General features: G+C 43.6%; 1 protein-coding gene and 2 pseudogenes across 1 annotated transcript; all 3 read right to left on the bottom strand.

The window, feature by feature from the left end:
- LOC144273199 (olfactory receptor 5V1-like) overlaps window positions 1–6,940 on the bottom strand; it is a 50,917-nt pseudogene extending 43,977 nt beyond the window's left edge.
- Window positions 6,941–7,863: 923 nt separating this feature from the next.
- On the bottom strand, window positions 7,864–8,829 carry LOC144273881 (olfactory receptor 14A16-like). The gene has a single exon (XM_077832585.1). It carries the CDS (start codon window positions 8,818–8,820, stop codon window positions 7,864–7,866), a length of 957 nt encoding a protein of 318 aa, XP_077688711.1. The 5' UTR covers window positions 8,821–8,829.
- Window positions 8,830–14,768: 5,939 nt separating this feature from the next.
- The window catches only part of LOC144273200 (olfactory receptor 14A16-like), a 33,047-nt pseudogene continuing 29,508 nt past the window's right edge, over window positions 14,769–18,307 (bottom strand).

Below are 18,307 nucleotides of genomic sequence, written 5' to 3' on the forward strand. Positions count from 1 at the left end.
ATCCTCCAATTTGTCTAGGGCCCTCTGTATCCTATCCCTACCCTCCAGCATATCTACCTCTCCTCCCAGTTTAGTGTCATCTGCAAACTTGCTGAGGGTGCAATCCACACCATCCTCCAGATCATTAACGAAGATATTGAACAAAACTGGCCCGAGGACGGACCCTTTGGGGCACTCCACTTGATCCACTTGAGAAGTGAATGGCAATTGCACTGTGGAAACATGCAACACGATTGCTACCGGTCAGTCGAGAATCATTCTGGAGTCAGGAAATCCATTTCAGGGACCACTGTCATGCGAGTGTATGGGGCCATTAATTTACTCCTGCTATGCAGGACTGTGACTCTAGGCAATGTGCAGGACATAGTGGATGGATTTGCAGCAATTCCCGAACTGCTATGGGTCCATAGATGGCACAGGTGTCCCTAATTTAGCATCAGACTTGCCACAAAGTACATCAACAGAAAGGGTTACTTTTCTATGGCTATGCAAGTGCTGGTGGATCATCAGGCATGCTTCATCAACATCAGTGTTGGCTGGTCAGAGAAGGTGCATGATGCTCACATATTTAAGAACACAAGCCCATTCAAAAAGCTGCAAGCAGGGACTTTTTTACCCAAGCAGCTGATTGCCTTTGGGAACGTTGAAATGGCAATAGTGATCCTGGGCAACCCAGACTACCCCTTGCTCTCATGGCTCATGAAGCCATACACCGGCCACCTTGACTGCACCAAGGACTGCTTCAGCTACAGGCACAGAAAGACAGACGAATGTGCCTTTGGTCATATGAAGGGACACTGGTGTTGTGTACTTACAAGATTGGAACTCAGTGAGAAAAATATCCCAGTGGTTATAGCTTCCTCCTTTGTCCTTCATAACATCTGTGAAGCGAAGGGGGAGACGTTTCCATTGGGGTGGAGTGGCTTTCTGCTGAATTTGAACAGCCAGAGCAAGGGCTATAGAAAAGCTCAACCCAGAGTTCGATGACTGAGGGAGGCTTTGTAGATGTTCACATTTCTATGGCTGGATCAGAGCTGTGCTTGCGCAGCCGCTTCTCCCCACAGGCCCAAGAAATCCAATATCTCCTGCATACTACAGGCAGGAGCACGTCTCCAACATGTAGCCAGTACGGTCAACAGGGCAGTTACACTCAACAAAAGAGAGCTGCCGGGTGGGCTCGCCATGTTGGGCAACCAAGAAAAAGAATTTCAAAAATTTGCAGGGCTTTAAAGAGGAGGAGGGGCTTCCTGTCCACCTGAACCCTGGGCAGCTGAATTCACAATGGTGACCAGAATGGTCAGTGTGAGGCATCGTGGGTCAGCTCCTGGGGGCTAATAACAGTTGCCGTTTAAGTGTCTAGAATGCATCATTTACATCGACCATGACTCTGTGCCACTCAGGGAGGTGGTGTTATTAAATCAGTGTGGCGGGGCACTTATGTTGGCAGGAGCCAAATTTAAGTGAAGAGACTTTGACAGTTAGGTCAACGTAAGCAGCCCCTGTACCGCATAGAGCCTCTTTGTCTCAAGCTCAGTCAATCTGGTAAATTTCCAAAGCCTGTTCATCATGAGAGGCTAAAAAGAAACATAAACAAAATGAAACAAAATGAAAAACTCATTTCTCAAATCTCTGAAGCAGGAACTCTCTCAATCTGGCTCAGTAGAGCTCAGGAGATTTGAGAGAGTCTTTGATTCTAACACCAGTGCATGGGTCAGATGGGATATAAGGGGTAGATTTCTACCATTCTCTCCTGTTTGGAACCAGGTCCCCTGCTCCAGCCAGTCAGAAGAGCGAGGTTCAGCTGTGAGATGTGACTTCCCCAGATCATCCTCAGTTTTTTGGAGGTGGCTGGTGTGACATTGCACCCCATAAGGCTTTATGGAAATGTGCTTATGAATGTATATTTGACATAACTGGAATATGTTTTATGCGACATATGCCATGTAACATATCTCTGTAAAGGTTATGATCTACTGAATCTATTCCTCCTGTTGTATGCATGTATCATTTTTGTGTTCTAAGTTATGAATCTTGGTTGTGTACTTACTTGATTTCTAAGCAGCCTTAAAGCATTTGGTCAGGTTCTTGAGAAAGGAATGTACAAGTTAAGTGCCAATCAAGAAATATTTAATGAACAATGGGTCTTGGGAGGCTCCAATCCACATAAGAAGTCTACCTGAGGATGTTCAAGGTAGCAAGTGAACAATAGCTGCTACCTGTAAGTTCTGAGTCATGCATGGCCATGTGACTTGCCCATGTGACTCCAAATCTCCATTTTATAGCTGGATTCTACACAGGGGGAGGAAGGGGTGTCCACCCACAAGAGAAAATATATTTAAACCCCTGGAAGACCCCTCCATTTTGTCTAGCTCTCCTGTTCATCACTCTCTCATAGTGCAGTGGTTGGCAGATGGTGACATATCGATCATATGCCATGACAGTCAGGTTGCCAATATCAGCTGAACCAAGGAACATGAAGAGAAAGACTTGGGTGACACATCCAGGGTAAGAAATCACCCTGGTGTTCATGAGGGAATTAGCCATGGCTTTGGGGATGGTGACGGAGATGAATCCAAGGTCCAGGATGGCCAGATTGACCAGGAAGAAGTACATGAAGTGTGAAGATGGTGGTTGAGAGCTATAGCTGTGATGATGAGAAGATTCCCCATCAGGCCTGCCACGTGAATCTTTAGAAACACCACAAAGTGCAAAATCTGCAGCTCTCGAATATCAGAGAGTCCCAGGAGAAGGAACTCGGTCAGGACAGTTTGGTTGTATATTTTCTTCCTCAGCACATTGTGTGATGGCGGTGGAGGGAAGGAGAAGGGCAATGGTCAGGATTAGAGTGTCAGAGGGAATTACCCTTATTGCGTTCTGAGTAATACCTCATGATCTACTGTTAAATGTGCACAGTACTCCTCTCATCCTTCCATTGATCAGGAGCAGTGTGTGTTCCTCACTGCTGACAATCAGAACACTAGAGAGATAAGTTGAGTGAAGTAATATCCGTTATTTGACCAACTTCTGTTCGTGAGAAAGACAAGATTTTGAACCACACAGACTACCTCACCCATCTTGTGTCTTTAACATTCTGGGACCAACACAGCTACAACTACTGCACGCAATCAGACCACTACTCAGACCGCTAGTGTCAATTTACATAACTGTCTAACAGTCCACGGGGCAGCATCAATTTACACTGGGGTTACCAGATGTCCTGATTTTATAGGGACAGTCCCAATACTCGGGTTTTTGTATTATATAGGCTCCTATTACCCCCACCATCTGTCCCAATTTTTCACACTTGCTATCTGGTCACCCTAGTTCTACACCATCTAAGTATCTGACCCAAGATGTCACTTGAACAAATCCATTAAAGACTGGAACAAATTACAACCCAAGCCCACAGATCTAGCAAAGATGGTCCCTCAGCTCTGTGAAACCACAGAGGAAAAAATTGGGCATGAAACTAAAGTACTAGAACTCCAAGAACACCGGATTCCCACTAGGGAGATATGACAGACTTTCTGAGCATCCAAATTGTAAGCTTGTCTGTAATGATTCCTTCTCAAGCTCTGTATATAGATGACCTGATACCTGGTTACAAATTGATTGACGGCACCAATCCCAGCTTCACTCCTATCTCTGGGTGTTGATGGGCTAGTAGCATCGCTCAGTGACTATATGTCTGGTCTGAGCGTGGCAGCGACGGTCAAGAGACTTGGGTTCTGTTCTTGTCTCTGCCAGTGGCTTGCTGTGTGACCTTGGGCCGGTCACTTCTCCTCCCCGAGCCTCTGTTTCCCGCTTTCCCTTTGTCTGCCTGGTCTTTTATAAGGTCTGTGGGGGAAGGGCTGTGTCTTATCATGTGTCTGCTCAGTGCACCCATTTACAGCCTTTGTTCTCAGCTGGCAGCAGTGTTGCACATGGGATATGGTGATTGACCGGGAGGTCTGGATTCCTCTCCCATTGACCTCCTGGGCGTCCATCTATGCTGCAGCGGGGAGCATCTTCCCAGCTCCAGCAAACAGACATGGGGTAGCTCTGCCGAAGTTACTGCAGGAAAAAAAAGCCAAGTAGCCAGAGGTAGCCTGGGCACCAGCTCAAGCTCTATCCGACTACATACCCACTGAGTTCAGCCGGGTTTGTACTGAGGTTCAAAAAGAACTAGATAAATTTATGGAGGACAGGTCCATCAATGGCTATTAGCCAAGATGGACAGGGATGGCATCCGTAGCCTCTGTTGCCAGAAGTGAGAATGGGCGACGGGATGGATCACTTGATGACTACCTTGTCTGTTCATTCCCTCTGGGGCACCTGGCACTGGCCACTGTTGGAAGACAGGATACTGGGCTAGATGGACCTTTGGTCTGACAAAGTATGGCCGTTCTTATGTTCTTACGTTCTTATGTTCAGTGCACAGAACTCTGCCTAACAAGGCTTTTGTTCTGTCCGCTGACAAAGACCATGTGATCTGGGACACACTGTCCTGCACTGAGGAACCAGAGAGCTTTCTCTGCAGACTTCAGGGATCTGGAAACATTTTTCAGCCCCTGCTGTTGTTCTACATTGGAGAAGGTGTGTTTGTTTGGGGCTGAATTTGGGATGCCAGGGCCAGATCCTGCAGCCCTTACTGAGCATTCTGGCAGCAGTCAGTGGCAGTGCAATCTGAGCAATGGTTGCAGGGATGAGCCACATCCGACTGGGTGATCTCTTACATAGACATAGCCTTGTGGCCTGAGCCATAGAATCAAGTGACTGCAATATTTGTATTACTTATCCATTTTGAATGAAAAGAGAGCCCAAACTGTAAGTCTGTGCCCAGGACAGTACGAACACATGTAAAATACATTGACTTCATCCACCAAATTCTCAGCAATTTATCCAGCATAACATCCTCCTTCCCTCAGCAAATAATTTTCCCATTAATTAACTTTTAACTAACTTTTAATTAAGCGTAATTTTCCCCCATTAAGCAAATGGCAATTTTTTCTCCATCAATGAACTACAACATTCTCCTTCTTCAACCAGCCATAGTTTTCTCTGCCCTTCACTACCCCACACTTCTCCATCTTCCAGAAATCACGGACTTTCCCTCTTCCACCTATCTTCCCCCCTACCCATTTACAATCTATACAATTCCCCCAACCAACACTAGCCTTCTTCCCTTTTCAATGATAATGAGAACATGCCCCACTCACCAACCATAACATTCTCCCTCCTCAACCAACAAAATCTTAATATAATTCTTCCCAGTCGTATCATGCCATGTATTCATGTCTTCAAGGAAAGCTTTGGAGAATGGGTAGGCCATAGGGCACCTCCTGAAGTTTAACAGACTTGGGCTGTGGGTTCAGAAAGCATTCCACTACCAATGGACCAGCACTCGTTTGCTCAGTTGTCTCAGCAGATTATGGTTCTCCTGGTGTCTAAATGAAGATAGGAGAGGAGAGGAGAGATGCCGCACTTTTGTGTTTATAATGATTGCAGCTTCTGGAAATGTTAACAGTGTGTGGCCAGGTGGTGACAGGTGGTGTTGCTCTGACAGGTGGTGAATGATATATAGCACAACATTACAACAAACAAAGCTTGTAAGTAGAGCTGGCTAAAAGGCAGGATTTCTGTTTCATGTGAAATATTGCTATTTCAAAATTTCCCTCTAACCAGAAACTCTAAACAAAAAAAAATATATTTTTTTTAGAGACATGATGTCTCAGAAACAAAATTTGCTTCCCAGGACTCAGGCATCTACTGAGTGAAACTGACAATCTTGTCAGTTTCAGAGCTGCTATTAGCCTATCAGCAGATGTGACTGACAAGATTGTCAGTTTCACTCAGCAGCTGCATGGGTCTTATGGACTGCTGCTCAGGGACAGGCCAACCATGGAACTGTTCCAGACTTGGGAGTCTGGAAACCCTCAGGTTCCTGGCCCAGGACAGTCTGCATGGCAAGGTTACCCCAGAGTCTGTCTGTCTACTTATAGAAAGACATGAAGAGAAAATGAGTCACAATAATTGGGTTTATCTATCCATTGATCGATCTATCGATCTATCTCTTGAATCACATACTATACTTTTGTCCCTCATATATGAATTGTATATATCCATGCACAAAGATGAGTATCCTAATACTAATAATAGGCCTGCTTTGTGAGATCCTTTCTTAGCTGGGATGTGACTAGTTTTACAACGGATGATGTATAAAATGCCAGCTCAGTGCATGTGATGACACTTTTCCATTTACACCAATATTATAATGATATGACACCAGGCAAATTACTCATGCTGGTATTTCTTAGAGAGAGAAGGTGTACCTTATGGCGAGCTCATCTCCAGACCTGAAGAAGAGCTCTGTATACGTTTGAAAGCTTTTCTCTCTCCCCTGCAGAACTTGGTCAAATAAACGATATTACTTCACCTACCGTGTCTCTCTAATATTCAGTGACCAGCATGGCTGCAACAACACTGCATACACCAGTGTTTATGTCACGGCTGAACTTAGCCTTGTGTCTTTGGGCCAGTATCAAACCAGCAATATTGATGGAGATACTCTTCATTAGCACAGGGTTAGCTGAGATGGGGAAAACAGGGAGGAGTCCTTGTGGCACCTTAGAGACTAATAAATTTATTTGGGCATAAGCTTTAATGGGCTAAAACCCACTTCATCAAATGCATGGAGTGAAGAATACAGTAGGCAGTTATAAATATACAGAAGGTATAACTATACAGCCTACTGTATTTTTCACGGCATGCATCTGATGAAGTGCGTTATAGCCCATGAAAGGTTATGCCCAAATAAAACTGTTAGTCACTAAGGTGCCACAAGGAATCCTTGTTGTTTTCGCTGATACAGACTAACATGGCTACCCCTCTGAAACCTGAGCTGAGGAATTTACTCATGCGTCTCTGTTGCACTCACTTTCTTCTGGCCACCATTACCCATTCTTGGATCTTTGTGTGTATTGGCCATTGGCCAAATCCTGATCCATTTGAAGTGAGTGGCTATATCCCAGTTATTTAAAAGGGATCAAAATTGGCCTCATTATCATGTCTGACTGTCTTTAAGAAACGTACACAGAGCTGCAACAAACAAACAAACCTTTCCCACCGTAGCACGAATGACACAGCATTGATTTATTTATTTATTGATACAATAATGAAAAGATGTCTACCTAAGGCTCTTGGTTCCCTAACACACATTAAAAGCACAATCCTATCCCAGCCTGATTCATATAATTATTTCAACAGAAACTCAACCATGCAGACACTTCTTGTGCACACCTTTATCATTGTGGAAAGAAAACTTTCAGCTCGCTCAGAAAACCCCATCAAACATATGACATATGGGCACCCTCGATAGATAACAAAACATGGACAATGATGTCTAAGTGAACACTTACTATCGCTCCAGTCATTCCCACCTCAAAAAACACTTCAAAAAAAGACAGAAACCAACCCATCAAAAATAAACTAAAAAAACAGAGACAGAGGCAAAAAACATACAGCTACTGCACTGATACTGCAATCCAATTTTTACTCCAGAAAAGAAGACAGACACTCCCTGAGGTTCACTAAGGACTTTGATATGGCTAATGATTTTATGTAGAAGGTGCTAACATAGTGTGGTGATGGGTGGCAGTACACAATCCTATGATAGATAGATAGACAGGCAAACAGATAGATAATGATATTATTTAAATTACATTGGTATGCATTTACATTAGGTCCATTGACTTGAGTGGTGTTTTCATTTTTGCAAGTGCAAATTCCCCTTTTTGCATAAAGAGATGACAAACCATGTTCTTGTGGAGACAATTATGTCATCATTTCATTATATTTTCAAGGAAGCACAGAAGGAAATTAAAATCAAAGGAGAAAGATGGACATTTTATTGGTCATAAATAACCTCTGTCCAATCAGTTTCCTCAGGGCAGCTTTGATCTCTTGGACTCTCATACTGTAGATGATCGGATTCAGCATTGGAGGTACAATGGAATAGAAAACATCCACCAGGAGATCCAGATGTGATATGGACCTGGAGCTGGGTTTCAGGTAGGCAGTGATGCCAGTGAAAACAAACAAAGAGACAACAGTGAGGTGAGGCAGGCAGGTAGAGAAGGCTTTATGCCTGCCCTGTGGAGAGGGGATTCTTAGAACGGATCTGAAGATCTGAACATATGACACAATTATTAAAACAAAACAGCTTAAGGCTAAGCAAGCACTGAAGACAATAACCCCACTTTCACTGAGATGTGAGTCAGAACAGGCAAGCTTGAGTAACTGGGGGATGTCACAGAAGAAGTGATCCACCACATTTCCTCCACAGAAGGATAATGCAAATGTGTTTCCAGTATGCAGGGCAGAGTAAAGAATACCACTGATCCAAGTACTGGCTGCCATTTGTATACAAGCTCTCCTGTTCATCACTCTCTCATAGTGCAGTGGTTGGCAGACGGCGACATATCGATCATATGCCATGACAGTCAGGATGCCAATATCAGCTGAACCAAGGAACATGAAGAGAAAGACTTGGGCGGCACATCCAGAATAAGAAATCACCCTGGTGTTCATGAGGGAATTGGCCATGGATTTGGGGATGGTGACGGAGATGGAGCCAAGGTCCAGGATGGCCAGATTCACCAGGAAGAAGTACATGGGGTTGTGAAGATGGTGGTTGAGAGCTATAGCTGTGATGATGAGAAGATTCCCCATCAGACCTGCTAGGTAAAGCACCAGAAACATCACAAAGTGTAAAATCTGCAGCTCCCGAACGTCAGAGAATGCCAGGAGAAGGAACTTGGTCATGGTGGTTCGGTTGTACATTTTCTTCCTCAGCACATTGTGTGATGGCTGTGGAGGGAAGAAGAAGGTCCATACTCAGGATTTGACTGTCAGAGATTCCCTTCTGAGTAATGTCCTATGATCCTCTGTTAAATGTGCACAGCACCCCTCCATTCCTTCCATTGACTAGGAACAGCGAGTGCTCCTCACTGCTGAAAATCAGAGAGCACTAGAGAGATAAAGTGAGTGAGGTAATAGCTGTTATTGGATCAGCTTCCGTGGGTGAGAGAGACAAGATTTTGAGCCTCCCATACTACCTCACCAACCTTGTCTATTTAATATTCTGGGACCAACATGGCTACAAGTACTGCATAGAATCAGATCACTGCTCAAATGTGTTATCGCACTAGTGTCAATTAGCATAACTCCCATAAAATCCATGGGGCTATATCAGTTTTTACCATCCGGGGATCTGTCCCAAGATGTCACTTGAACAAATGCATTAAAGACTGTAACAAATTGCAAAAAAAAAAAAAAAAAAAAAAAAAAAACCAACCACAGAGGTCAAGCAAAGATGGCTCCTCAACTCTTTCAAACAACAGAGGAAAACTTGGGCACGGAACTAAAGTACTAGAACTCCAAGACAGCCCAATTCCCACTTTCTATGGAAATATGACAGACTCGCTGAGTGTCCTAAGTGCAAGCTTGTCTGTAACAATTCCTCTCCAAACTCTGTTTATAGATGACCTGCCACTTGGTTACAAATTGATTGATGGCACCAATCCCAGCTCCACTCCCATCGCTGAGTAAAGATGGGCTAGTAGCATTGCACAGTTACTGCTAGCTTGTGTCGTTTCCCTCTGTGACTTTATATCTGTTCTGTGAGGGTCAGAGGCAGCCAGGAGACTTGGCTTTTGTTCTTATCTACACTGGCAGCAGTGTCATGCTGTGTGACCTTGGGCCAGTCACTTCCTCTCCCCATGCCTCTGTTTCCCCTCCATCCCTTTCTCTGACTTTTCTTTTATGAGCTCTGTGGGGGATAGGCTGTGTCTTATCATGTGTCTGCACTGTGAACCCATTTACTGACTTTGTTCTCAGCTGGCAGAAGTGTTGTACACTGGATATGGTGATAGACCAGGAGCTCTGGATTCCTGTCCTATTGGAACAGGATCTCCTGGGGATCCATTTACACAGCAGATGGGAACACCTTCACATCTCCAGTAGGTGGACATGGGCTAGCTCTGCTCAAGTTACTGCACAAAACATACCCATGTAGCCAGAGGTAGCCTGGGCACCAGCTAAAGCTCCATCCGACTACGTACCCACAGAGTTCAAGCGGGTTTGTACTGAGGTGGCTAGACTGAGCCACTCCCTGCGCTGCCCTCATCTACTCCACTAGTGAAGTTTGCCGGCCCTGCTGAGAGAGGATTCACTTAGTATGCCTACATGAGTTTGGAAGCATGCTCCCAGCTGTGGTGTAGATATGCCCTTAATATCCTTGGGCAAAGTCCACATAAACAGGCTGCCACTGCTTGATTGAACCCAGACTCTGAGTTTCATGGTTCTAGCACATCTATTAAGTATAGCCCATACTCCCTGGGCTTTCAGCTCTGCTGTTCACTCTGTTCTGCCATCCTGCAGTCATGACTTTGAAACAGAAATAAAAATGGATGTAACAGAATGACAGTGTTTGAAATTATGGTATCATTGGACAATATTAGTGCTTCCCACCCTGGTCAAAAATGTTCTGTTTTAACTTTTTTTAAAGAAAATTTGTGTTTTCAGTTAAACAAATTTTCATGGAAAGACTTTGTCTATCTATCTATCTATCTATCTATCCAAAAGCAGATTTTTTTCTTTGTGAAGGAGAGATTTTGGTTGGAATTTTTCAGTTTGCAACAGTTTTTAGCAGAGAACGATTATTTCTCTGTGGCAAAAATCCCAAACGTTTGGAAATTTGGGGGACTTCTATGAAAAGACAATATTTTTAATAAAGAAAAAAAGACAGTAACAAACTTACTGTGTTGATCTTTGGATTGTTCTTGCAAAGCATTTGATCCTGCAGTGCTCAGAATTATTGGCCATTATCTATCAATATATTTCCATGCACAACAATATCTTTATCTCTCTCATGAACCCATTACTGCATTATCCAGCACTGATTTTCATGTTCCGTCATTGGATTTCTGAGTTGCCGGGTCTCTCTGCAGTTCCAAGCTGACAGGGATCCACTCCACAGAGGGGCACTTTCTGCTCCACTCCTAGGGCAGGCTTGGCTGAGAGGTGAAAGATTAAATGGGATCGGGGGACTGGAAGCCCCTCCCAACTCTACAGCTTGACATGGCTTCAGCCCAGTAAGTCCCTCCTCTGGGACTAAATAGTTGAATCCGGTCTCCGGGGTTGTGAGCCGAGCAATGATATCACCTGTGAACAAACCACTCTGACAATATACTCGAACTGATCCCACAGAGGGAGAACACAACCCAGCCTGGATCTTACACAATGGCAACATCTCTGAAAGGGCCCTTGGCTAAAAACAAGGCAGGGCTGAGGTCCAAAAAGTTTTACAATGGATGATGCATAAAATGCCAGCTCAGTGCATGTGATGACACTTTTCCACTTATACCAATATTATAATGATATGACACCAGGCAAATTATTCATACTGGTATTTCTTAGAGAGAGGTGTACCTTATGCAGAGCTCATCTGCAGACCTGAAGAAGAGCTCTGTGTACATTTGAAAGCTTGCCTCTCTGTGACATTCTATACCTTGGGGGAGTGCACTGTAACCCCCATATTCCTCATTTTCATATAATTGTGACCTTACATATAAATCATGCCTTGTAAGATATCAGGGGAAAGGTCATAATCTGCTGAAAGTCCTTTCTCTATCCATATATGTGTATCATTAATGCACACAGTTATGAGAATTATGTTGTATGGTGGTCACTAAAACATGCTGTAAGTTGGGGAATCAGACAGATATTAGTTCCCCAGAGGCAACAGCAAGGAAAGTAACCAATGCCCGGGTGGGGTGTCAAACAATCCATCAATAGCCATTGTCCAGCAAGGGAGTTACGATACAATGACTCACCTGGCTGCACCAGGGGACTTGCTCAACCTTGCTTAGAGAGACTCAGCAATACCCTACAGACATGCCTGGACTTGTGTCTAGAAGTACATGGGCTTATACACAAACTGGGCCCTTCTCCTGCCCCCATCTCCGCTGCAAGCAACCAGGACACTGAGAAGACAAGACTCCAGCACAGGAAATTGGCCCACATTTAAGGAACAAATCTGTATATTAAGGACTGCAATATCCAGTGAGGTGAAAAAAACTGCTTTATCTAGTTGCTGCCCAGTCTAATAGGGTTGAGAGTTTAGACTGCATGCTTATATTTTATTTTATTTTGGTAATCACTCTGACTTGTTAGGCTTTGACTGATAATCACTTAAAATTTATCTTTGTAGTTAATAAATCTGTTTGTTTATTCTACCTGAAGCAGTGCATTTGGTTTTAAACATGTCAGAGACTCCCCTTGGGATCACAAGCCTGGTACATATCAATTTCTTTGTTAAATTAATGAATTCATATAAGCTTGCAGCGTCCAGCGGGTTCCTAAGGTTGTGTCTGGGACTGGAGATATTGGCTAGTGTCATTCACTTGCAAGTAGCTGGGAGCAGCTTAGATGCCAGAGGTTGTGCGTGAACAGCCCAGGAGTGGGGGTTCTCACAGCAGAGCAGGGCAAGGCTGGCTCCCAGAGTAGAGGATTGGCGTGACCTAGCAGATCACCGGTCCAGACAACACTAGAGGGGAGCGTCACACTCTCCCCTGCAGAACTTGGTCAAATAAACAATATTACCTCACCCACCGTGTCTCTCTAATATTCGGTGACCTGCATGGCAGCAACAACACTACATACACCAATGTTTATGTCACTATTGAACTTAGCCTTGTGTCTTTGGGCCAGTATCAAACCAGCGATGGAGCTACTCTGCATTAGCACAGGGTTAGCTGAGCTGGGGAATTTACCCATGCATTTCTGTTGCACTCACTTTCTCCCGGTCACCATTACCCATTCTTGGAACTGTGTGTGTCTTGGCCATTGGCCAAATCCTGATCCATTTGAAGTGAGTGGCTAAATTCCAGTTGTCATAAACATAAAGGGAAGGGTAAACACCTTTAAAATCCCTTCTGGCCAGAGGAAAAACCCTTTCACCTGTAAAGGGTTAAGAAGCTAGGATAACCTCGCTGGCACCTGACCAAAATGACCAATGAGGAGACAAGATACTTTCAAAGCTGAGGGGGTGGGGAAGGAGAAACAAAGGCTTTCTCTGTCTGTGTGATGCTTTTGCCGGGGACAGACCAGGAATGGAGTCTTAGAACTTAGTAAGTAATCTAGCTCGATATGCGTTAGATTCCGATTTCTTTAAATGGCTGAGAAAATAAGCTGTGCTGAATGGAATGTAGATTCCTGTTTTTGTGTCTTTTTGTAACTTAAGGTTTTGCCTAGAGGAATTCTCTGTTTTGAATCTGATTACCCTGTAAGGTATTTACCATCCTGATTTTACAGAGGTGATTCTTTTTACTTTTTCTTCTATTAAAATTCTTTTTAAAATCTGAATGCTTTTTTCATTGTTCTTAAGATCCAAGGGTTTGGGTCTGTGTTCACATATGCAAATTGGTGAGGTGTTTTTTATCAAACCTTCCCCAGGAAAGGGGGTGTAAGATTTGGGAGGATTTTGGGGGGAAAGACGTTTCCAAACGGGCTCTTTCCCAATTACATCCCTGTTAGACTTTTGGTGGTGGCAGCAAAAGTCCAAGGGCAAAAGGTAAAATAGTTTGTACCTTGGGGAAGTTTTAACCTAAGCTGGTAAAGATAAGCTTAGGAGGTTTTTCATGCAGGTCCCCACATCTGTATCCTAGAGTTCAGAGTGGGGAAGGAACCTTGAAACCAGTGATTTAAAAGGGATCACAATTTGGCCTCATTATTCTGTCTGACTGTTTTTAAGAAATATTCCACAGCTTTCTCTCAGACAAACAAACAAACAAGCAAACAAACAAACAAACAAATTCTTTCCTACCATAGCACAAATAACACAGCATTGATTTATTTATTTAGGTTACAATAATAAAAAGATGTCTACCTAAGGCTCTTTGTTCCCTAACACATCATTAATAACACAGTAATACCCCAGCTGTAGTCATATAATTATTTCAGTAGGAACTCAACCATGCAGACACTTGTCACAGCTTTATCACTGTGGAAAGAAAATTTGCAGCTCGCGCAGAAAACCCCATCAAAGAGATGACATATGGGCATCCCGAATGGGTAACAAAACATTGATAATGCTGTATCAATTAACACTTACCATATCCCCAGACATTCACACCTTAAAAACAATGGAACAATGAAAGAAATAAACCCACCTACCGATTAGGTAAAAACAAACAAAAACAAAAAAAAAACCCCTCAAAATTGGAGACAGAAGCAAAAAACCAACAGTTACCGCACTGATACTGCAAAACATTTTTTTACCCCCAAAAAGAAGTCAGGGACTCCATGAAGTCCACTAAGGACTTTGATATGGCTACTGACTTCAGCAGATAGCATGGTGATGGGTGACAGTATACAATCCTGTGATAGATAGACAGACAAATAGATTCTGATATTATTCTCACTGGTATAAATTTACAGTAACTCCACTGACTTGAGTGGTGTTCTCATTTTTGCCCATGCACATTCCCCTTTTTGTATAACAAGATGGCAAACCATGTGTTCATGGAGACAAAAACGTCATCAGTTGATTTATCTGTGAAGAAACACTCATGGGTGGTGGAACTAGGAGTGTGGCGAGTGCTGCAGCACCCCCTGGCTTGAAGCAGTTTCTATTCTATGCAGGGTTTACAAAGTTTGGTTCAATGATTCTCAGCACCCCCACTATAAAATTGTAACAACACCCCTGGATGCACAGAAGGAAATTAAAATCAAAGGAGAAAGATGGACATTTTATTGATCATGAATAACCTCTGACCAATGAGTTTCCTCAGGGAAGCTTTGATCTCCTTGTTCCTCATGCTGTAGATGATGGGCTTCATCATAGGAGGCACCACAGAATAGAAAACATCCACCATGAGATCCAGACATGATGTGGAGCTGGAGGTGGGCTTCAGGTAGGCAAAGATGCCAGAGAAAATAAACAAAGAGACGACTGTAATGTGAAGAAAGCAGGTGGAGAAGGCTTTATGCCGGCCCTGCTCAGAAGGGATTCTCAGCACAGTTTTGAAGATCTGAACATATGACATAATTATGAAAACAAAGCAGCTTAAGACTAAGCATGCACTAAAGGCAATAACCCCACTTTCACTGTGGTGTTTAAAGTTGGTTACTAAGATGTATCCAGAGGCGAAGACTAAAACCTTAGACCCAGGTCCTGAGTTGATGTACATTGATACAGTTCTGTTGATTTCAGAGTAGCTAGGGCTATTTATGCAACTGATGACCTGGCCCTTTCATTTCAATCAAAGTCTGGCCAATTTACACCAGCTGAGGGTCTGGCCTGTCAGAGTTTGCTTAGATTATTTGGGACTGGGGGGACCTTTTGAAAGCCCTTTATGTGTGTGGAGGTGGATAGGACGGTGGTACAGATGGAAGCTCCAGCAGTTTCCCCTGAAGACCAGCACCCTCTCTTTCTCTGGCCTTCCCCCCTAAAATAAAATTGCCACCCAGGCTTCACAAATTTAGTAACTACCTGCCACTAAGTCCAAAACTCCTTTTGTTGTGGGTGGGGAATTGTGACTAATTTACCCTTAGTGATGTTAACTGAAGGGTGAACTCACAGCTATCCATCTCAACAAGGGCTGTGATTCATCCAGTCCTTAGTGCCTCTCCGTTTAACAGTGCAAGACAGCAGAAGAAAAGTTTTTTTTGGGGGGTGGGGAGGTGAAACACAAGATACCCACAGAGAAATGACCCCAAATTTAGATCACTAAAGCTACCCCATGTCTGCAAGTTGCTCACCAAACTTCAGAGCAAAGCAGATTTTAGAACACCTACAAGAGCCGAGCTTTAAAGAATATAAACTGCTGGGAATGGAAACTTTCTAGCTATTTTTCTGCATTGGTGCATGCACACTAAAAATGTACATTTTCTCAAATACCATTCTCAGCTTGGTCTCCCAAAGATTTTTATGGGGGTTATGAACTACCTTTTCTAAAAGTCAACAGATAAAGGGCATTTTGACCTGCATCACATCAATTATTTGGCCTCTAGCTCTGCACAAAAAAAACCCAAAACGAAAAATCAAAACCCAAAATACACCCCCCCTCCAAACCCCCCCCCCCCCCATCACCACTTAGAAACCTTTCTCATGGCTTATATCTCAGCAACACCTAGCTTAAAGGACCACAAATTTGGGTCATACGAAAATGTGAATTTCAGCCATAATGTCCTCCAAAATGGCTTTTCAATTTCTCTCTCTCTCTCTCTCTCTCTCTCTCTCTCTCACACACACACACAGTTGGGGGCGGGGAAGGCTAATCACTCCCCAAATTTTCCTGGGAATGTAATCAAACCCCCAATTTTCCTTTAAAAACAGCTTAATCAGAGCCTTTCTGATCACCCCTAATTGGAAGCTTAGCTTTCTGCAAGCTTGGGGATCACTAATATTCTCCAATAATATCATAATTTCAAACCCATTCATGCTATTGCATACATTTTAATTTAAGTTTTGCAGGGAAGCTGCAGGATGGCAAAACTGCAAAGCCCCAAAGCTGACAGCCCAAAGAATATGTTCTCTACTATCTAGTACCTTTACAGTCAGGGACAGATTTGAACCAAGCAGACAATGTTTGTCTATCTGTATCCTGCCCATGGACAAATAAGGGGTTAACAGAACTAGAACTAAGCTCTTTAGTCAAATACTATAGCCTGTGTACAGCACTGCTGTCAGCTGAACATAAATGCTGAAGACAAAACATATGCATAATCAGACACAGCCAATCCCCCAAAGGGCTCACAGTCCTTCTAGACAAGGCAGAGATATGGGATGGAGGAAGGGGAAACAGAGGCACGGGGAGGGGAAGTGACTGGCCCAAGGTCACACAGCAGCTCAGTGGCAGAGCCAAGAAAAGAACCCAAGTCTCCTGAGTGCCACTGACCCATTCAGCACAGAGGGAAACGATACAACGCAGTGGTAGCAGAGGGACAGTACCAGCCCAACGTTGCACTGATATCAAAGTGCAGCGGCGGGTGCCATAAATCTATGTGCAGCTGAATAGCAGGCCATCAACATGGCGTTGGGTGGAATCATCACAGACGAGCTTCCACTTTGGATGTTGGGCGCGCCCATGTCCTGTTTCAGTGGGAAGAGGGAATCAGGCTGTACTGGTGGTTTAGAATTTCAGTTTCCTGGCCAAGTTGTGAGCCTGCTGTTTGTCATAAGAACATACAGTTGGACAGGAGCTGAGTCATCAAGTCCAATTCCCTGATATCACTGGCAACTCCATCATACAAACCTGGCAATACAGTTATCAAGCTCCATCTTAAAACTACTTAGGTTGTTGACCCATTGCTCCTATTGGAAAGCTGTTCTGGACCCTCCCTCTTCTAATGGCTGCAGAACTTCTTCTCATCTCCAGCCTGAATTTACCCTCGGGCAGTTTCTCCCCATTTGTTCTTCTGCCAACATTGTTCTTTAGCTTCAATAGCCCTTCTCCTTCCATAGCTTTTTCCCTCTGAAGTATGTATAGAGAGTGACCATATCCTGCCTCAGCCTGAGTTTTGCTAGGCTAAACAAACTTAACTCTTTTAAAAAAAAAAGGAGTCCTTGTGGCACCTTAGAGACTAACCAATTTATCTGAGCATGAGCTTTCGTGAGCTACAGCTCACTTCATCAGATGCATGATGCATCTGATGAAGTGAGCTGTAGCTCACGAAAGCTCATGCTCAAATAAATTGGTTAGTCTCTAAGGTGCCACAAGGACTCCTTTTCTTTTTGCGAATACAGATTAACACGGCTGTTACTCTGAAACCTGTCATTAACTCTTTTAGTCTCCTCTCACAAAATAGGCTCTCCATCGTCGCAATAGAACAACCATTGTTCCTAAGATTGTTCGGTTGGGGTTGTAATTTGTTCCATATTTATACTGCATATTATCAAACATATTTTGAACCAGAATGCCAGAGGGTAGACATAGATGCCACTCTATTGACTTTAAGGGAGTGTTGACACTTAAGATAGGCCAAGAAAGATTTTAAGGCTTCCAAGACCCCTATGATGCTTCACAGTTAAGAGGAAACTAAATTTAGAGAGTGAAATTTTGCCAAGCAGTAACCCTTAGCATATTTTAGAAATTTTATAGAAATATCTTAGCAATGTTCTAACCGCAAGATGTGAAATGAATCAACATGTCTCTTAGAAGGGCATACTTAATGACTCACCAACAGATGTCGAGAGAATTGGAAAGTTCCAATGGAACAGGGAACTTTGGAAATAGCCTAAGATAAGAAGTGTGTTCCAAAAAGA

This window comes from Eretmochelys imbricata, chromosome 13 (genome assembly GCF_965152235.1).
Source record: "Eretmochelys imbricata isolate rEreImb1 chromosome 13, rEreImb1.hap1, whole genome shotgun sequence".
Taxonomy (NCBI): Eukaryota; Metazoa; Chordata; order Testudines; family Cheloniidae; genus Eretmochelys; species Eretmochelys imbricata.